The 22,670-nt window shown below is 36.4% G+C and overlaps 1 protein-coding gene and 1 non-coding gene across 2 annotated transcripts in view; both read left to right on the top strand.

Moving 5' to 3' along the window:
- The window catches only part of LOC106509227 (uncharacterized), a 434,083-nt gene that overhangs the window by 91,158 nt on the left and 320,255 nt on the right, over positions 1-22,670 (top strand). The gene's annotated exons all lie outside the window — the stretch shown is intronic.
- Positions 20,910-21,890, top strand: LOC100152083 (olfactory receptor 13C7-like). Its single transcript, XM_085012303.1, has one exon. The coding sequence runs from the start codon at positions 20,928-20,930 to the stop codon at positions 21,888-21,890; it is 963 nt and encodes a 320-aa protein (XP_084868429.1). The 5' UTR covers positions 20,910-20,927.

Genomic DNA, 22,670 nt, shown 5'->3' with positions numbered 1-22,670 from the left:
AATCTTAGCCAACCGAATCCAACAACATACCAAAAAAATTATACACCATGACCAGGTAGGGTTAATCCCAGGTACACAAGGATGGTTCAACATATGCAAATCAATCAGCATCATACACCACATTAACAAAAAAAAAGTCAAAAATCATATGATCATCTCAATAGACGCAGAAAAAGCATTTGACAAAGTTCAACATCCATTCATGATCAAGACCCTCGCCAAAGTGGGTATAGAGGGAACATTCCTGAATATAATCAAAGCCATTTATGATAAACCCACAGCAAATATAATCCTCAATGGGGAAAAACTGAAAGCCTTCTCACTCAAATCTGGAACAAGACAGGGATGCCCACTCTCACCACTGCTCTTCAACATAGTTTTGGAAGTCTTAGCCACAGCAATTAGACAAACCAAAGAAATAAAAGGCATCCATATAGGAAGAGAAGAGGTCAAACTGTCACTGTATGCAGATGACATGGTACTATACCTAGAAAATCCTAAGGACTCAACCCCAAAACTCCTTGAACTGATTAATAAATTCAGTAAAGTAGCAGGATATAAGATTAACATTCAGAAGTCAGTTGCATTTCTGTATACCAGCAATGAAACATTAGAAAAGGAATACAAAAATATGATACCTTTTAAAATTGTACCTCACAAATTCAAATACCTCGGAATACACCTGAGCAAGGAGGTAAAGGACCTATATGCTGAGAACTATAAAACTTTAATCAAAGAAATCAAAGAAGATGTAAAGAAATGGAAAGATATTCCATGGTCATGGATTGGGAAAATCAATATTTTAAAAATGGCCATACTACCCAAAGTAATCTACAGATTCAATGCAATCCCTATCAAATTACCCATGACATTTTTCACAGAACTAGAACAAACAATCCAAACATTTATATGGAACCACAAAAGACCCAGAATCGCCAAAGCAATCCTGAGAAACAAAAACCAAGCAGGAGGCATAACTCTCCCAGGCTTCAAGAAATACTACAAAGCCACAGTCATCAAAACAGTGTGGTACTGGTATCAAAACAGACAGACAGACCAATGGAACAGAATAGAGAATCCAGAAAGAAACCCTGACACCTATGGTCAATTAATCTTTGACAAGGGAGGCAAGAACATAAAATGGGAAAAGGAAAGTCTATTCAGCAAGCATTGCTGGGAAACCTGGGCAGCTGCATGCAAAGCAATGAAACTAGAACACACCCTCACACCATGCACAAAAATAAACTCCAAATGGCTGAAAGACTTAAATATACGACAGGACACCATCAAACTTCTAGAAGAAAACATAGGCAAAACACTCTCTGACATCAACCTCATGAATATTTTCTCAGGTCAGTCTCCCAAAGCAATAGAAATCACAGCAAAAATAAACCCATGGGACCTCATCAAACTGAAAAGCTTTTGCACAGCAAAGGAAACCCAAAAGAAAACAAAAAGACAACTTACAGAATGGGAGAAAATAGTTTCAAATGATGCAACTGACAAGGGCTTAATCTCTAGAATATATAAACAAATTATACAACTCAACAGCAAAAAAGCCAATCAATCAATGGAAAAATGGGCAAAAGACCTGAGTAGACATTTCTCCAAGGAAGATATACAGATGGCCAGCAAACACATGAAAAAATGCTCAACATCGCTGACTATAAGAGAAATGCAAATCAAAACTACCATGAAATACCACCTCACACCAGTCAGAATGGCCATCATTAATAAATCCACAAATAACAAGTGCTGGAGGGGCTGTGGAGAAAAGGGAATCCTCCTGCACTGCTGGTGGGAATGTAAGCTGGTACAGCCACTATGGACAACAGTTTGGAGATACCTTAGAAATCTATACATAGAACTTCCATATGACCCTGCAATCCCACTCTTGGGCATCTATCCGGACAAAACTCTACTTAAAAGAGATACGTGCACCTGCATGTTCATTGCAGCACTATTCACAATAGCCAGGACATGGAAATAACCCAAATGTCCCTCGACAGATGATTGGATTCGGAAGAGGTGGTATATATACACAATGGAATACTACTCGGCCATAAAAAAGAATGACATAATGCCATTTTCAGCCACATGGATGGAACTAGAGAATCTCATCCTGAGTGAAATGAGCCAGAAAGACAAAGACAAATACCATATGATATCACTTATAACTGGAAAGTAATATCCAGCACAAATGAACATCTCCTCAGAAAAGAAAATCATGGACTTGGAGAAGAGACTTGTGGCTGCCTGATGGGAGGGGGAGGGAGTGGGAGGGATAGGGAGCTTGGGCTTATCAGACACAATTTAGAATAGATTTACAAGGAGATCCTGCTGAATAGCATTGAGAAATTTGTCTAGATACTCATGTTGCAACAGAACAAAGGGTGGGGAAAAAATGTAATTGTAATGTATACATGTAAGGATAACCTGACCCCCTTGCTGTACAGTGGGAAAAGAAAATATTATAAAAAAAAAGAAAATAATTGTGGAAATCCTAGCTAAGGTAACTTGGAAATGCAGAAAATAAAAGGCATCCACAGATGAAGTAAAATTGTTGTTTGCCAATAAGATCATCTATATGGAAATTCCCAAAGAATCAGTTGAAAAACTGTTGGAATTAAAAATTTTAGTGAATGCCAGGAAACAAATCAATATGAAGAAATTGGTTGTATTTTTCTACACAAATGGTGTAGTGTCTTTGAAATAAATAAAACTGTACCATTCACAATAGCATCAAAAACAATAAAGTATTTATGAATAAATTTAATTTAAAAGTGAAGGATGTATACAATGAAAACTACAAAACTTTACTGACACAAATGCAAAGACATCCAATGTGCATGAATCATAAAAATTGATACTATTAAATTGGCCATACTAGGTAAAGCCATCTACATATTCAACATAATCCCCATCGACATTCTAAAAGCATTCTTTAAGCATTTCTTCAGAAGAAACAATCCTAAAACTTGCATGGAACCATAAGAGACCCTGAATAGCCAAAGCAATTTTCAAGAAAAAGAATAAAGCTAGAGTTATCACACTTCAGGATTTCAAACTATACCATAAAGCCATAGTCATAAAAATAGTATAGTTCTGCCACAGAAATAGACAGACCATGGAACAGAATAGAGAGCCTACAATTAAATCTTACATATATGGTCTACTAATATTTGACAAGGGAGCCAAGGATACCCAATGGAAAAATGATAGTCTCTTCAGCAAGTGGTGCTGGGAAAATTGAAGAAACACATGCAGGACAATGGAATTGGATCCCTGTCTCATACCACTCACAAATATTAACTCGAAATGGAATTGGATCCCTGTCTCATACCACTCACAAATATTAACTCGAAATATTAAATATAAGACCTAATACCATAAAACTCCTAAATGAGAACATAGGGAGGAAGCTTATCGATCTTGGCAGTTATTTTTGGGACATGATGCCAAAAGCACGAACAACAAAAGAAAAAAAATCAACAAATGGGATTGAATCAAACATAAAAGCTTCTGAATAACAAAAGATGTAATTAACAAAGTGAAAAGACCACTTATACAATGGGAGAAGACTTTTGCAAACCATGTGTTGGATAAGGGTTAACATCTAAAATATATAAGGAAGTCAGTCAATAACAATCAGATTATAAATGAACAGAAGAACTATATAATAAGTAGATATATTTCTCCAAAGAGGACATCAAAAGGGCCAACAAAAATATGGACAAATGCCCACCAACATTAATCATCATAGAAATGCAATTCAAAATCACAATGAGATATCACCTCACATTTGTTAGAGTGGCTATCATCAAGGGGACAATAGACAGCAGGTACTGGTAAAGATCCCATAAACCCGAATACACTGTTGATGAGATTGTAATTTGGTTCAACCTCTATGGAAAACAATATGGAGGGTCCTTAAAAAATTAGAAATAAGTCTACCATACAGTCCAGTAGCTCTGCTCTTGGGTATATACCAAAAGGAAATAAGAACAGGTGTTAAAGAGATACATGCACTCCCATGGTTGTCACAGTAACAACACAAATGCTCATCAACGGATGAATGGATTAAACTGAGGTGATATATATACACAATGGAATATTATTTAGCCATGGTAAAGGAAGGTATCCTCTCATTGTGACAACATAAATAGGTTTTGAGCACATTATGTTCAGCAAGATAAGTCAGAGGAAAACAAGTACCATGTGATAATACTTATACACAGGTGCTAAAAAGTTAAAAGTGTGAAAAACAGAGTAAAATGGTGGTTACCAGGGTAAGGGAGAGTCATGCTATGTAAGGGTACAAATTTGTAAGAAGTAGTAAATAAATCATAGCCATCCAATGCACAGTATTATGACTACAGGCAATAATAGTATACTATAATTATGTAATGTGATAAACATTGCTGCATCAGTAGTCATGTTACAATATATAAATGTATTAAAGCAACATACTATATAATTTAAAGTTATACAATTTTATATATCAAATTTATTCAATAAGAGTAATACATCAAGTACAGTCAGCATCATACCATTTAACTTGTGTGAGACTTTGAACTGTGGATAAGTTATTTCACATCCTGAGCCTCAGTTGGGTCATGGTAAAATGTGAGAAAGAACTGGCAATTTGTTGTGGGATTTAAATATATGAAGTACCTGTTATAATACGTGGTTAAAATAGCCTATTGCAGTTATGTTTTTATAATTATTTTTTATATTTGTTTAATTTTTTATTATTATTAGGTCTCTGGATTAAAAAGAAAATTTTATGTAGTGGTTAAGGTGAATGGTACTAAAATTTGAGTTCGTAATGAGTAGATATTGAATATTTTCTATTCTCAGATGGGCATCTATCTGTTTTTTCCAAGGACTAGTTGAGAGTTAATCCAGAAATATTTGAGATTGTTCGCATGGAGCTTCCATGGGCTAAACAGCCTAGGCTTGCTTTAAGAACACATTTTTTAGAAACTGGAATTTCCTCTTCCTTAGTATAGGTCATCTTCCTACCATTTGCATTCCTCTAAATTCTGTAATTACTTTCATTTTTGGTCATCAAACTCCAAGGTACATATTTTATATTTTTTCAGGCAAGTTAATAATTTTACCAATGCTGAATGATATTTTTTTTCTCTTATATTTGTATATATGGTACCCAACTTCTGAGAGTTTGACTTAAAATTTTTCTACCTTATGAAGATGCCAAAGCCATACCAATCAGCAGGGAGTGTACTTCAGACTTTGAATTTTTATCTTTCCCTGGGCTAGAGATGCTCCTAGCCCATATCTACCCACTAGGCAAGTGGTCATGAGAATCAACAATTGATATACTTACAAACATTCTGTACCCAGTCATTCGTCTCTTCACTTTCTGTATACTATTCAATAAATGGTATGAGATAGTTAGCACTTTATTACAAAATAGACTTTTGATGATTTTGCCCAGTTGTAGGCTAATATGTGTTCTGAGCATGTTTAAGTGGGCTAGGCTAAGCTATGATGTTTAGTAGATGTAACTCCATCGTAAGTTGAGGAAGATCTGTATATACTGCCTTAGAATGTGTCTCTGAGTCTTCTATATTATTTTTGTTTTATGGCAAGGAACTTTCTGATAACGAATATAGGAAATGTGCTTATCACGGTGCCTGGCACAAAGATTTTATGAATACTGCTAAATAATAGTATGGCTGGACCAATGATAGCTAGCTAATGTTTATTCAGCACTAACTCTGTGCCAGGCACTGTAATAAGCACTTTATTAAGTCATTTAATATTCATTGCAAGCCTATAAGTATTATATGTAATTCTACTATAAGATACTACTATCATCCCCATTTTACAGAGCAAACATATAAAAGGAAGTTAAAGTAGCTTGTCCAAGGCTAGAACCAGGATTTAGAAACTGGCAATCTGGATCCAGAGTCAGCCCTCTTAACACCAGTACCTATCACAGAGTCTCTCCTGATCCTCTGAAAATACTACACAGTCTTTAGATATGTTGAAATGAACATTCCTGCCTTATTTGCTTTTTCTTACCCTTTTATGAGTTCCTTTGTTATACAGTGTTAGTACCTTATGAAAACTCAGCTGTTGCCAATTCCAATTGTTTCCTATTTGTCCAATATGATGCCCAAGAAAGATTGTAGATTGTTGATGTGTGTAAGCACTGTCTTATACTATATTGCATTCCTGTGATAGATTGACTTCATTGGACTAGGGCTGCAGATTGAGAAGTTATCTCCTTTTTTTTCTATCCTGCAGTTCTCAGACAAACATTTGCCCTGCCTCCTCTTTGTGGAGAGTAGAAAGGCATGACTCTTTGGTTTATGCCTCAGCTGCTTATAGAGTAACCTTCCTGGCTTCTCCATTACCTTTCTGTATTTTTCTCTTCTTCCTAGTGAGTTAACATCTAGGTTTAGGAGAGATTAAAACAAGAGATATTGGTACAATAGTTTAGTAAGAGAAAAGATTCCCGTCTTCCAGCGCTTCCCTGCCTGTCTCCATTTGCATTGGCACTTGGGCATAACTTCAAAAGTGTGAATTGACACAGTTTTGATTTGTTTGAGCACAGCTGTCTAAGTAGAAGGAGAGGGAGAAGGAAGAGAGATGGAGGAGGACAGAGAGAACTTATTTTTACTGTTGCAAACGAGCACTAAACTAAGCACTTATATCTTGAGGGAGTGGATGTTGAGGAGAAAGGAAGGAAGAATGGCTTCTTTTCTTTGCTCAAAAAAAGGCCCAGATGAAGGAGGTCATTTTTCCAATATCTAGGACAAATAAAAGAAAGTAGAAAAAGTCACCCCATTAACACCAAATTAGCCAATCATAAAAGGCCTTGTTTAACCTCTTTATTGTCTTTCCTGTCATTTTCATATTTCCCCATATCACGAATATGTCAAGGGAGATGATATTGGGGGGAGGGGGATTTGCTTTTCTATAATCTTCATCAGTTTTGCTCCGAAAGTCAATCCAATATAACAATAGTAGAACCTGAGATAGAACAGTGTTAGTTGTTAGTAATATGCCTTCAAGAAAAGTTCCCTGCAATCAGATGGTCATTCCTAAATGCAGCTAACATAGAAATTGTGGAGCCATTACTGACTTTTTTTTTAAATACTCTGAAATAGCCATGCTGAAATCCTCCCAGTTTACCCCAAACACTACACTCTTTCTTCTTTATACTTTTATATAGCTCTTATCTTAAACTGGAAAGGCCTATCTCAGTTAGTTATTACCTTTTCAAAGGAAACTTTCTTGAACTTCCAGTTTAGGTAGGATGACCATTTTAAGTCCTTCCACAGAACCATACTTACCTCTCTCATAATATCTTTCATTTATTCATTTATTTAACACTTTGCATGATTGGACTATAGTATTACCAGAGATCCAGCTGGAAGAAGGTTAGATACTGGTCCTCAAAATGGATACTGAACACATTACTTAGTAAAGAGTTAGTTAATACTTTCAAGAAACAATATCTGTGCTACATAAATAATGTCCAAAAAATTATGGAGCAATTCATAAATAATTTTATGAAACTAAAATAATGTTTTCATCCCAAATTGTCAAATTTAGAACAAAACTATATTTCTATCTTATTTGACTATATATGTAAAAGTCATAAATAAATATATTCAAACCAATTCCAACTGCATATTAAAGTAACTTCATGAATGCAAGACATTTCAAATTATTATTTGGAAATCCATCAATATAATATATGAGACAAATTACAGGGGAGAAAACCCCCAAATGATCATCTAGATAGATATGAGAATCATGTGATAGGATTTTTAATATTCTTTTTGATAAAGTAGTTTAGACATGGGCCAAATTGACTTTTTTTTTTTTCTTTTTTGGCCCCCCTGTGGCATATCGAGTTCCTGGGTCAGGAATCAGATCCAAGTCGCAGTTGCAACCAGCTGCAGCAAGGCACAGCTGCAGCAACACTGGATCCTTAACCCACTGTGCCAGGCCAGGGATTGAACCTGCATCCCAGCTCTCCCAAGACACCACCAATTGCATTGCACCACACTGAGAACTCCCCAAGTTTATTTTATTTATATATATATATATATATATCTCTTTTTAGGCCTGCACCTGTGGCATATGGAATTCCCAGGCTAGGGGCCTACATCACAGCCACAGCAACTCCAGATCCTTAACCCACTGAGCAAAGCCTGGGATCCAACCTGCATCATGAATACTTGTTGGGTTCATTACTGCTGAGCCTTTATGGGAACTCTCCAAATTGATTTTAAATGATGAAACTTGAGGTATTTCCCTAAAAGGCAGTAAAGGATTACTTCATCGTCATCATCATCATTATTTTTGATATTTTTTTCTGAAATAATCATTAGATCTAATTTGTTTTTCTTTAGGATGCTGAAAATTTGATATGTAGTGGTAGAACATGTTGTGATATGTGAGAAAACATACCTTCATTTGTTATACCACTGAAAATCGTAATCTTGGAAAGGAGTTAAAGATAAGAAAAAATGCTCATGTTATTGTATTATGTGATAAAAGCAAGTTAAATGGCAATATAAATAATCACAATTTTGTGTATTTGTAACTAGAACAAACCACACCAAAATATTAGCTGTGGTTTTTCTTGTCAGATTGGGTTTGAAACATTTAAATTTTCCTAATCTTTTTCATATTTTTCCAATTTTTTTTTTTTTTTTTGGTCTTTTGTCTTTTTGTTGTTGTTGTTGTTGTTGCTATTTCTTGGGCCGCTCCCGCGGCATATGGAGGTTCCCAGGCTAGGGGTTGAATCGGAGCTGTAGCCACCAGCCTATGCCAGAGCCACAGCAACGCGTGATCCGAGCCGCGTCTGCAACCTACACCACAGCTCACGGCAACGCCGGATCGTTAACCCACTGAGCAAGGGCAGGGACCGAACCCGCAACCTCATGGTTCCTAGTCGGATTCGTTAACCACTGCGCCACGACGGGAACTCCCCCAAATTTTTTTTGATAAATCCATATAGTTTAATAGTAAAAAAAAGAAAATATATTGAATTTTTCTTAATAAGGAACTGCCCTGGGGTAAAAGCAGTTATCTTTGTATTCTTACTAATGATTAGGAGATCACCAAAGAGGCCAAAAGTTGCAGGCATTTGTTGGTTCCAGCTGTCTCTAAAACTCAAGAAGGGAAAAGAACAGTCAACGAATTAGAGTTGACTTGGGATTTTCTATTGCTTTTTTACATAGAATAATTTAGGTCATTTGATGATCTGGTTTCAATCAACTAATCTCACAAATGTATCTACTCTGAGAAGTCCAAAAAAGATAATGTTTCAATTTCTTGGCTTCTTGAGCTTTACCCATCTCCCAAAAGTCTCTGTCCTTAGATTATTTTTTTGCCATTGGGCAAAGGAAAGAAACTCTGCAAGGAAAGAAAACACCGAGACTCATGGATCATGTACACTCTCTTCTATATGTATTTGCCAACAGAAGTTTGTCTGTAAATTATATAAATTCAGCCAGCATTTCATATTTTGTCCCAGGAGCCCCTTAACTCAGACTGTGTCTCAGCCATCTTGGAAAGCTTCCTTAGGAGTAAATTTCCAGCACCAAGTATTGAATTCTAATTCCAGAGTTATCGCATTTTCCTTTTTGTTTATAAAGCAGTTTTGTTCTGCACAATATGAAACATCCCTCACAGGACATCCTCAGTTCTTGTCTGAATAAATAAGCTCCTAAGAGCCCCCAAAGGAAATAATAATGACTAAGATGGAACAAGAGAAGGCAAAAGTGAAAAGCAAAGACCTTCTCTCCTTTTTTACATGGCATTAAGAATTATCCTTGGTTTTTTTTTACTAACATTTCTGTGTGGAAACCAAGTGTAGTTTTTGTTTGTTTGTTTTGTTTTTGGAAACACAGCAAAAGCCTTTAGCTCTATTTACTTGGAACGTCTATCTGAGCAATATGCTCATTGCTGGAAGTGATTCACCTAGCATATCCTGCATGTTCTGACCATCTCCACCTCCAAAGCTGTGCCCTGGAAGCTTACTGTGCCTTAATTCTTTTATCCTTTTGTCTGGATTGCTGATAAGATTTATTTATAAAAAATAACCATGTCTTCATGCAAAGAATGGCTGGCTTGGAATCAGAGAATTTAAGAGTTCAGCCTCTGCTCTGTGGCTTATTAACTGTCAGACCTTTGGCAAGACACTTAACCTGTCTGAGCATGATGTGCCATATGTAATACTAGGATAATAGCACATATTTTATAGAATTGTTAAGATTATGTGTGATATATAATAGTGCTTGGCCCAGAGTAAGTGTGTAGCACATGTTAATTTAATCTGGACTTTCAGATTCACATTTCCCTGCTTTTTTTCATCATAAGAAGAAATGATAATTTAAAATGATGTTCATGGATATTCAAGATATTTCCTTGATTTAATAATTCTTTTTGTCCACATTTCCTTCTAATTGTTTTATTTAGAACTTTTCAAATTATGAAAGAAAGAAGGCTGAGGAACTATCACAAACAGAGACAAAGGAGAAATAACAGTTATATACAGTGTAGGAAAGGGTCCTAGAATGAAAAGTACATTAGTGGAAAATTGGTGAAATTTGAATAAAGTCCATAGTTAATATAATGTACCTACCAACTTAAATTTCTTTTTTTTTTTAATTTATTTTTTTCCCACTGTACAGCAAGGGGATCAAGTTATCCTTACATGTATACATTTTTTCCCCCCACCCTTTGTTCTGTTGCAGTATGAGTATCTAGACATAGTTCTCAATGCTGCTCAGCAGGATCTCCTTGTAAATCTGTTCTAAGTTGTGTCTGATAAGCCCAAGCTCCCAATCCCTCCCATTCCCTCCCTCTCCCATCAGGCAGCCACAAGTCTATTTTCCAAGTCCATGATTTTCTTTTCTGTGGAGATGTTTATTTGTGCTGGATATTAGATTCCAGTTATAAGTGATATATGGTATTTGTCTTTGTCTTTCTGACTCACTCTAGTTCCATCCATGTTGCTGCAAATGGCATTATGTCATTCTTTTTTATGGCTGAGTAGTATTCCATTGTGTATATATACCACCTCTTCCGAATCCAATCATCTGTTGATGGACATTTGGGTTGTTTCCATGTCCTGGCTATTGTGAATAGTGCTGCAATGAACATGCGGGTGCATGTGTCTCTTTTAAGTAGAGTTTTGTCTGGATAGATGCCCAAGAGTGGGATTGCGGGGTCATATGGTAATTCTATGTATAGATTTCTAAGGTATCTCCAAACTGTTCCCCATAGTGGCTGTACCAGCTTACATTCCCACCAACAGTGCAGGAGGGTTCACTTTTCTCCACAGCCCCTCCAGCGCTTGTTATTTGTGGACTTCTTAATGATGGCCATTCTGACTGGTGTGAGGTGGTATCTCATGGTAGTTTTGATTTGCATTTCTCTTATAATCAGCGATGTTGAGCATTTTTTCATGTGTTTGCTGGCCATCTGTATATCTTCCTTGGAGAAATGTCTATTCAGGTCTTTTGCCCATTTTTCCGTTGGTTGATTGGCTTTTTTGCTGTTGAGTTGTATAAGTTTCTTATTCTTGATAATAGTACTATAGTTGTGCAAGATAATAACATTAGAAGTTAGTTGAGAGATGTAAAGGAACTCTTTGAAATAATTTTGTATGTTTTCTGAATGTTTAAAATCAGTTCAAAGTAAAAAAGTTTAAAAATATAAAAATAACTTAGAATTTATCATTTCCATTTCTCTTTATTTTGTAAAAAATTTTTAATGATTTTTATTTTTTCCATTATTGTTGGTTTTCAGTGTTCTGTCAATTTCTACTGTACAGCATAGTGACCCAATCACACACACATGTGTATGTATATATATATATATTCTTTTTAAAAAATTTTTTAAATGATTTTGAAACAAATCTTTGCAATTCTGCCCCAATGCTTCCTATTCAATTTTTTTTTGGGTAGGATTCTTACCTTCTTCATACATAATAGGTAGCATGTCCTGTTGGAGCTTCAGTTTCTAAAAAACGGTGCATATGTTAGTAAGAAGGATGTGACATTAATGTAGAGATCTAAGGTTTTAAACACACTCATCACTATATATCCTTACTTATTCCAGTATTTTACCAACTTCATTGTGTCCAGATAATAAATTCATTGTCATTGCACTTCCTCAAGCTAGCTGACATTTTAGATGTCTTCTTTTTTTTTGAGCTCTTTCTGTACTAGGGGGCCAACCATTAGGAATCCTGCCATTTCAGATTACTCTTGAGCAGTATCAAGGTCAACAGATCAATGGTAAGGCTATCATTCCTACCAGAATGTTCTGTCTTGAATTTGTATCAATAGTACATCTTATAAATGTTCTCCAATCTCTGAGCCTTAAAAATTTCCAGAGGACCCATCAGTGGTTCTGGTAGCTGACTTAAATCCTTCTTTGTTTTCTTCTAAGGGACTCTAATCTCAGAAGTGATTTAAATAGTATCTCTAAACTATTACGTGGAAAGTAGTAGTAGTTCTTAAAGCTTTAGGGATTATCACCTCAAAGACCTAATTAAATCTAACTTATTAAATAATAATTTATATTTTAATAACATTTCCTTATTAAATAAATAATACTTATTGCAAAAAATCTGGGAAATTGGAAGAGTTGAAGAAATTAAAGTCATCCATCATTTCAGTTATAGCAATTATTACTGTTTTAATATATTCATAAGCATATACTATATGTAATAAACTCAAGGGCATAGTGCATTTCTGACTTTCTAACCTACTTAAAAATGTATATTTTGATTTTTTCTGTCTTGTTTTTTTCAGGCAGTTTTAACTGATGTCAAGATAGCTGTAAATGGACTATAGGGGACAAAAAGTAAACAGTGAAACAGTAATTTCCCACTTATCTTTGACGTTTGACAGTAATGACAATGGTGAAAGACTGGGATCAGAGAGTCTCTTCGTTCCCTATTTCTAATGAGTAAAAGCCCATTCCCATCATTAGATCTTACAATTTTTGTAGAATGGAAAGTTAAGTGCAATATAGTTCATTTTTCCTTGGTGGAATAGGAAGACATAAGGATGTAATAGCTGAAGCTGTAGATGCCTAGCCTCAAGAGATTGTGCAGTGTATTACTTCCATTGCATCCCAATTGCTTCCTCTGTCTTATCCTATTGATGGGCTCTCTGACCATGCTGTGATAGTTCCAGATCTCACTTTAATTCCATTCACATTCCAACACCTCTAAAGTACATATGTTAGTAAGAAGGATGTGACATTAATGTACAGATCTAATATCATTTGTAATAGATAAACCATGAAGCAAAAAGATAGTATGAATAATTTGGAAAAAGTAAGGGCCAACAATGCTTTAATAACATTATAAATGTTTGTCATATTTCTTTTATTTCTATTTGGAATACAATTATGTGAAAGACTTTGCACTAAATTTTGATATTGAAATGAAAGCAAGGTTCTTGCTTTCAAGTAGCTAATTACGTAAAGAGTAGATAAGGCAAAATGAAACTTGCTCTATAAGGTTAAAAACAAAGGAACAATAATTTTACAATAGATTTCTGCCTCTGTAAGTGTTATTTCTGATATTTCTTTTTAACATTACTATAATTTTACTGATTGATTTTTGAATGTTAAAGCACTCTTGCATTTCTAGAATTAATCTCAACCTAATTGTAAGCTACTGTTCCTTTTATGCGACATTACATTCAGTGTTCTAATTATTTTTTGAGGATTTTTTTCCCGGCTATGTTTACGAGAACTAGGCTCTTAATTTTCCATTTCAACATATCCTGTTAGAAGTTTGTATGATGTTTATGCTAACCTCATAAAATGAATTAGGGACATTTTCTGTCTTTGCTATCTGCAAATAGATTGTGTTAAGATTGAATTTCTTTTGTCCTTAAGAAATGTGATTTATAGAGTAATTATAGAGTAATGGATTCACTTGTAAAATAGACATAAGACTTCTGGTTCCAGACAGGATGGAACAAACACTTCCCCCTATTCTGTTAAATACAGCTAAAACTCTAGATATTATGCACAAAAAAACATAAGAAGACCGTGAAAGGTGGAGAGAAAAAAAGATCAGCTAGGGCCTTTGGGACCAAGGAACTGCAAGGCAGTGGGTTTCCTGGATTTTCTTTTTGCCTTCTTTACATCCCAGACTGAATGCTAGACAAGTCTATAACCCGGAAACATCAATGGAAACAAACAAACAAAAATCACCTAGAAAATCTCACTTTCTCTAGCCAAAGGACTCAGAGAGGAGTGGCTTAATAAGACAGAATATTTTGGCAATAATTGCCCTATTCTAGCCAAACACAGAGAAAAATACTGTAGTGCCCCCCACCCTTCAGCAGATAGCAAATACGAAGCCTAAGACTTCCACCCTCTTCTAGCTGTAGCATGCGCCCTTCCCTTCCAGACAGGGTTTCAGGGTAGTATTAGTGGAAGGCAAGACTTTCACCATAGCCCAGTGGTAGTGAATTTTCCTATTCCCATTGGGTCATGAAGGCCATGCGAGAAATCTCCTCATCAGGCAGGAACGAGGTAGTGATTCCTTTCCATAAAGGGTGTGGTTTCATGGCCTGCGAAAACAGAAGATTTTTGAATAAGATCCAGGATTCTCATAGTACCCGAAATATCCAGGATAGAAATCAGTATTACTCCTCAAAGAATCAGGTATCTGAACTTGAATGATTAAAGACAATCTCCAGATCAACAAAAAAGGAACAGATGTTGGAATTATTTGACAAAGAATTTAAAACAGCATTATAAAATACTTTGGTGATCAATTATGCATATATTTGAAACAATTAAAAAAATAGAAAGCCTAAGCAGAAAAATAGAAAGTCTCAAGGGAGATGGAAAATATAAATAAGAACCAAAAGGAGATTTTGGAACTGAAAAATACAATAATGGAAATAAAAAATTCAATGGATAGCCTCAACAGCAGAATAGAGAGGTAGCAGGTTGGCTTTCAACATGTTGGTATGGGGAGTTCCCACTGTGATGTAGCAGAAACTAGTCCGACTAGTATCAATGAGGATGCAGGTTTGATCCCTGCCCTGGCTCAGTGTGCTGGGATCCAGTGTTGTAGTGAGCTGCGGTGTAGGTTGCAGTTTGGATCCTCTCTTGCTATGGCTGTGGTATAGGCCAGCAGCCATAGTTCCGATTTGACCCCTAGCCTGGGAACCTCCAAATGCTAAGAGTACAGCTTGAAAAGCAAAAAAAAAGCAACAAACAAAAAACGTGTTGGTATGATTTTCTGTTCTTTTTTTAAACTTTGAGGTGGAATCTGAGATTATTTTTTAATAGATGTATTTTAGTATAGAACAGCTTTATTTTTCTGATTTCTTCCTCATACTATACATCATTAGGAGTACACTGTGTAAGTTCCTAACATTTGGGGATATTTTTAGTTATATTTTCTTTTAAAATTTTTTTCTAGCTTAATTCTGTATGGTCAAAGAACATTTTGTGAGCGATTTAAATTATTTGAAAGTATTTGAAGCTTAATGGTCATGATATTTATTCTGCTATATATCCTATTTACTGAGTTCTTTATTTTAACTGTTAAATGTTTAATATCCAGTGTTATTATGCTTTTTTTTTGGGGGGGGACGGGGAAGTGGCTAACTGCTTATTTCTCCTTTATGCCATGAATATTCTTCCTTATCTCAATCAAGGATGTTTATATTTTCCCCTTTCAAAGTTTTTGTTTGGTCTGTTCAGTGAATTCTGCCTCCTGTGATATCAGGTTGCTTATTTTATTATCTTTCTATTTTAATAGCTGTGTTTACCATTTATCACATTTTTCTTCTGTATAGAATTCATTTTTCCCCTAAGGTGCCTTTGCCAGTAGCGTGTACCTTAAAAAGAAAAAACGAAAGTCCAGACCCAGCTTGTGTTATTTCAAGTGAGTTCAGAGTTTGGGACTCTGTAAGGAAGAGAGCCCATTATACTACATTTGAATATGTGCAAATGTTTTCTCGCCTGGAAACCCTAACTCTTAGGGTCCTTTCCTTCACCTTTTCCTGGATGCCGTTCTTTTCTACGACCTTTGTTTCATTGCTGTTTCACCTTTTGTAGTGAGATAAGACAACACAAATGTATGAAAGTATCATCTCTATCCAACTTCATTGCAATGAAACTAAATTTTCCACGCTTATCATGAAATCAAAATTTTGTTCAGAATTCAGATAAAATATAGGTGTATTTGAATAGAGTACATTATTTTGGGGAACAGAAGAGGGATGATCCAGATTAAGTGACTAGTACCTAATTATACTGTTTGTCTTTAGATGGATTGAAGTGGACAGGCGTACCAGCTTCCTGGTAAAGGAGCAAGAGGATGGCATTTGAATGCAATATAACTAAGAGATACAGAGGGACCTAGGGGTTAGGGAACTTGAGTAGCATGTGACAGCCCATGGGAGAAGCATGGGTTGATGTGTGGCCTGACATGAGGGAGAGCAGTGTGAAGAGAGCATCCATCTCTGGAGTGCAGACAGGTAGTTGGCATTAGGGAAGTTGACCCCAGATTTTAAGATCCTAGGCATCAGCTTGCCATTCTTGTAATGGGCTGTAGTACCTGGCAGAGGACTAAAGTAATTCATAAGTTCTAGGGAAGGAGCAGACATAGTTCCTGGAACAAGGAGGCCTCAATTAGTAAACACTGGTTTGAATTAAACCAGAAAGGGAGAAGTCAAGATGATAGAAAGTCTAGGGCTTAGAAATGTTGAAGATCAGTACTTGATAATGAGTTTTCTAGTAGTTCTTTTTAAGTGTTTCTTCTTACCATATCTGTCCTGTAAAGAGATGGAGGGCTATAGCTGTAGGTGATATGTATGTGGTATACATTTGAGACAACAGATATATAATCCTGTATCTTCCAGAGTGGTTTTAAATATTCTCTTTCTGTCTCTCACTTGAAAGTTTCAAAAATAGTATTATTGGCTCGGTCTTATTATGAGTAGTACTATTCAGACACCTGAGTCTTGAACTCCTTCCATTGACTGGGAGTGGCCAGAACTGGCAGTGATGCAGGGGCTGGGGGGCAACTCAGGTCTTGGATTGGACTCTAAGTGACTCCAAGTCACAGGAAGTTAGGGTTGCTTGGTTAGCAAATAAAAGTAGATAATACCTAGTTACATTTGAATTTTTTTCTAAATGCCTTTGCATAGGTACAGTGGGATAAAAGAAAAGTATTGTATAGGAAATATTTGTAACAAAAATTACTTGTTTATTTAGAATAAAATTTAAGTATCTATACTACATACTTTTAAAATTATATTTCTACAATTTTTTGGCTCTACTTAACATTTCTTTGTTTTGCATAATTTACTCATAAAACTCCTTGCATTTACAGACTATCTTCCATTTGCATTGTAATATAGCTTTTACTGTGGTCACATCAAAAACTATTTAATTCCTCTCAACATCTGTCAATGAGAAACCATACTCAATATTTGCATTATGAGCCCTAGTATACTGAATAAGTACTTGCATAAAGTTAACAACTCTGAGAATTGCTCTTCAAATTTGATTTGTTGAAGCATATAATATTATCTTTCATTGCATAAGTTGCTTTCCCATTTTTTAGGATTACTTTGCTCAATGACTTTTTAAAAATGTTGTCTGCTGACAAAAAGACAGTACTGTTGTGAAGTTTTATTCTCTCCTTTTTGACATCACACAGGATGATTTCACTTGTTTCCATGTTGGAAGAGTATCTCATTATAACCAAGTAAAATGATTAAATTCTTCAAGGATTGGTATTGATTTCAAAAGATAGTCATGGCAACCATCCATTTCAAAGCAAAACTTCTTTTCCTGTTTATCAGTAAGGTGTGATTTGTTCGCATCATGGAAATTGTTGCTGTGGTCTATTCCATGTTGTGCCATGCCAGTGTAGGCATGCCCAAAGGACAGGTTAGATGAATTTGGTGTATTGTGCATGTATTTTTTTTTTCTTTTCGCTTTTTAGGGCTGCACCCGTGGCATATGGAGGTTCCCAGGCTAGGGGTTTAATCAGAGCTACAGCTGCCAGCCTTCGCCACAGCCAAAGCAATGCCAGATTGGAGCCGAGTCTGCAACCTACACCTGCAATGCTGGATCCTTAACCCACTGAATGAGGCCAGGGATTGAACCCGCAACCTCATGATTCCTAGTCGGATTTGTTACTGCTGTGCCAGGAGGGGAACTGCATTTTTTTTTTTGTTGTCCTTTCTAGGGCTGCACCCGCAGCATATGGAGGTTCCCAGGCTAGGGGTCTAATAGGAGCTTTTGCCGCCAGCCTATGCCCACAGCCACAGCAACACCAGATCCGAGTCACATCTGCGACCTACACCACAGCTCACAGCAACACCAGATCCTCAACCCACTGAGTGAGGCCAGGGATTGAACCTGCAACCTCATGATTCCTAGTTGGATTCGTTAACCACTGAACCAGGATGGGAACTCCCTGTGCATGCATTTGAGCAGAGGACCTGACTGAGCAAAATTAAAATGACTGTACATGTAATTCTGGCTATTTAGAGAGGGCAGGGAGACCAGAATGAATCTTATGGGTGTGACCCGCTAGGATTTAGAGGTCAAAATAAAGGTGGTAGTTTATTGAGAACAAGTGTCATTTTGACCTAAATGTCACAGATTACTCCCACATCTTTCCATCACATATAGTCAATTCTAATTTCTATGTCTTGACCGTTTTACCTGGATAGCAGTTCTAAATTTGCTCTTCCCAAAGAGTGTAAACTTAGAAGATTTATTTGTGAGTTATACCTTAAATTTAATTGCATTAGCAACTTTGTTTTAATTGCTTCTAAGGGACTTCATCCCAAAAGTACTAGAAATTTTCTTAATTCTATTTTAGCAATGTGTTGAACTTTAAATTGCTTTTGGGATTAGAAACATCCTCAAAGCAGCAAAGACTTTAAGTTGCCTTTGTGCTGCATTGGTTAATCCTTTAAGGATCCACGACTAGTGAAACAACTATAAAGAGCTTCAACTTTCATCTTTACTAAAAGTCAGTTCTATTTTGCTAGTGGTTAATTGCTTTTTTTTTTCTTTACAATTGCAACTACTTGATATTAATGCAAACAGAGAAGCAGATACTTCTTTTAGTTATCTTACTGAATTTATTGAGATGGAATTTATGAAACTATCAATCTGGTAAAAAAAAAAAAGAACTTCCGTTTCTGGCATTTTAATGTAGAAATAGTCTATATTCCAGTAAGTGGGGATACAAATAATATAACATATTGCTAATGCTTAAAAGTATTTTGAACCCTTTTATTACGGATATTCCAAATATGCAGTGAGAGGAAGATCAGCAGAGCAGCTGTTTGGGCAGAAGTAACTGGTTTCTGTGCAGAGAGAAGACAATATATATTTTCTCATACCTGGTGGTAAAGAGTAAATCCTCTGTCACTTAAATTCCTTAGTTTATGCATTTGTTTATATTTTGACTAAGATGAACTTGTCATTCCTTACCAGGCAGGACGATAGAATTACCTAGATGTCCCAATTTGTACTGAAAAAAGACTAAGAGGAAAAATTTCCTCTAAAATTGTTTTCTTCTACAAACATTACTAAGGCTTGTAATTAATATTCTTAAAATACTGTAGGTATATATTTCTTCCCAAAGCAGAACTAACCAGAGTCAGTCTGTCTGCCTGTCTTTCTCTTTCTTTTTCTTTCTTTCTTTCTTTCTTTCTTTCTTTCTTTCTTTCTTTCTTTCTTTCTTTCTTTCTTTCTTTCTTTTTCTTTCCTTCCTTCCTTCCTTCCTTCCTTCCTTCCTTCCTTCCTTCCTTCCTTCCTTCCTTCCTTCCTTCCTTCCTTCCTTCCTTCTTTCTTTCTTTCTTTCTTTCTTTCTTTCTTTCTTTCTTTCTTTCTTTCTTTCTTTCTTTCTTTCTTTCTTTCTTTCTTTCTCTCTCTCTCTCTCTCTCTCTCTCCCTTCCTTCCTTCCTTCCTTCCCTCCCTCTCTCCCTCTTTCTCTTTCTTTATTTCTTTTGCACCCATTATATGCAGAAGTTCCTGGACTAGGGATCCAACCTGTGCCACAGCAGTAACCAGAGCCGCAGTAGTGACAATGCTGGATCCTTAACACACTGAGCCACCAGGGAACTCTTTGAAAATGTATGTTTTAAGTTTGGTCTTCTAGCCATAAAACTATTTGCAACTGAGATTAAATTAATACTGAAGCAGAATTTACATATACCATTGTTTTTTAGTAATTTTAGAATGGTGACTTTTGTTAAGGCTAACATTTTAGTTGTGTTCCAGTGTTTTATTTTTTTTTTTTTTTTGCTTTTTAGGGCCACATCCTGTGGCATATGGAAGTTCCCAGGCTAGAGGTCAAATCAGAGCTATAGATGCTGGCCTACGCCACAGCTACTGCAACTCGGATTCCGAGCAGCTTCAGCAACCTACACCACAGCTCATGGCAATGCCTGATCCTTAACCCACTGAGCAAGGCCAGGGATCAAACCTGCATCCTCATGGATACTAATTGGATTCATTTACACAGCACCACAATTGGAACTCCTTGTTCTGAATTGTTTGGTCCAAACGTTATGGTGTGACATTGTATTCAAAATAATTTCAAATTCATATTGTAAGTGAGATACATAGTTCTGACACAGTTGTCTGTGTTCTGAATCTCTTTTCTGTCAAGGACCTGTTTTTTTGGAACTAAAGCTTCCTTTATGAGTTCTAAAAATCTAACCGATCTAAAAGTGCAGCTTAGAGGACTGTAAAAAATTCTTATGCCATCTGTGTATTCAGTTATAGGTCCACATTGCCTATAAGGGAAGCCACTTAGGGATGTGGACAACTCTCACAAACACGGCTGTAACAGAGCCACATGCATTCTGGCTGCTGCAGACTTCCTTTTGGTGAAAGAAAATATTAACATGGGAAAAACCAATCAGTCTTCTGTTACAGAATTTGTCCTAGCAGGGCTTTCTGGCTACCCACAGCTTGAGGCCATTTACTTCGTGCTGGTGCTGTGTATGTACCTGGTGATCCTGCTGGGAAATGGAGTCATCATCATTGTGAGTGTCTGGGACTCCCACCTGCACACCCCCATGTACTTTTTCCTCAGTAACTTATCATTCCTGGATATTTGCTACACCAGTTCTTCTATTCCCTTATTTCTCAACAGCTTTTTAACTTCAAAGAAAACCATTTCCTTCTCTGGATGTGGAGTGCAAATGTTTCTCTCCTTTGCTATGGGAGCCACAGAATGTGTCCTTCTAAGCATGATGGCCTTTGACCGCTATGTGGCCATCTGTAACCCTTTGAGATATCACATCATTATGAGCAAGATTTCATATGTGCCCATGGCTGTTGGGTCTTGGATTGCAGGCAGTGTCGATTCTGTGTTGCAAACCTCTCTTGCAATGCAGCTTCCTTTCTGTGGGGATAATGTCATTAATCATTTTACTTGTGAAATCTTGGCTGTCTTAAAATTGGCCTGTGCTGATATCTCCATAAATGTTGTTAGCATGGTTGTTGCCAGTATGATTTTTCTTGTGGTCCCCGTACTTTTCATTTTTGTTTCCTATGTTTTCATTCTCTCTACTATCCTAAGGATTCCTTCTGCAGAGGGAAGGCGCAAAGCCTTTTCCACCTGCTCTGCCCACCTAGCAGTGGTGATTATATTCTATGGAACCATCCTCTTCATGTATACAAAACCCAAGGCTAAAGACTCCTCTGGTGTAGACAAAGTACAAGTCACAGACAAAATCATTTCTCTTTTCTATGGAGTTGTGACTCCTATGCTCAATCCCCTCATCTATAGTTTGAGGAACAAAGATGTGAAGGCAGCTGTGAAGAATATACTGTGTCGGAAATGCTCCTCAGAGGGACTGTGAATGCTTGTGAATGCTACTTTCTAAAAAAAAAAAGTTTATTTATTTATTTAATTTGTTTTTGTATTTGGCCACATCTGCAGCCTATGGAAGTTTCCGAACCAGGATCAAACCCATGCCACAGCAGCAACCTGAGCCATAACAGTGACAATACCACATCTTTAAGCTTCAGAGGAACTTTGAAGCTTAGGACTAGTTATCACCCGAAGGTTCAAAAATAATTATAAGGGTTGGTAATACCATTAATTCCTGAAATTCTCATTTTTCTATTCCCAGCATTTAAATGTAAGAGAAATTTAGGGCTTCCATTCTCCCTTCATGACTGGATTAAATAGAAATGGGACAGAAATATAAGGGTAAAAAGATTCTTATTCAAACCACTCACTTTCACAGAATTTAGTTTAACTCTGGAATGATGCATTCTATAATTTCATATAAAAGGAAATACTATTTTACTAGTTTAACCTCTTCTATGTGCATCAGCTTTCTAGTCTCATATCTTTCTTAGGAATATAAAGTACAAAGTGCCTTGTTAGGGGTCAGAGTGCTATATAAACTCAACATTAAATAGTTCATTCATGGGGTTTTGTGTGATCATAGAGAGGGACGACCTCTTTAAGGTGTTGTATACCTGGCTATGTGTATGTCATGGACAAGAGTAGAAAAATGATGCCATTTTTCCTAGGGCTGATAACCTTTTGGCTGCAAACTGGAAGGCCTACTTCTGTGCATAGGTATCTGAAGCAGTGTAAGGCTTTGTGCAGGCATTTCAGGTGGTGGATA

Source organism: Sus scrofa, chromosome 1 (genome assembly GCF_054392235.1).
Source record: "Sus scrofa isolate SSC_HxYL_T2T_F1_AM1 chromosome 1, Sscrofa_HxYL_maternal_Yorkshire_Landrace_v2.0, whole genome shotgun sequence".
In the NCBI taxonomy this organism is placed as follows: domain Eukaryota; kingdom Metazoa; phylum Chordata; class Mammalia; order Artiodactyla; family Suidae; genus Sus; species Sus scrofa.
The sequence above is the reverse complement of the archived record's forward strand: the minus strand, read 5'-3'. Positions and strand labels throughout refer to the sequence as shown.

Bases quoted from the DNA above. Each gene is read 5' to 3' on its own strand.
- LOC100152083 (XM_085012303.1), top strand. From the start codon at position 20,928: ATGGGAAAAACCAATCAGTCTTCTGTTACAGAATTTGTCCTAGCAGGG.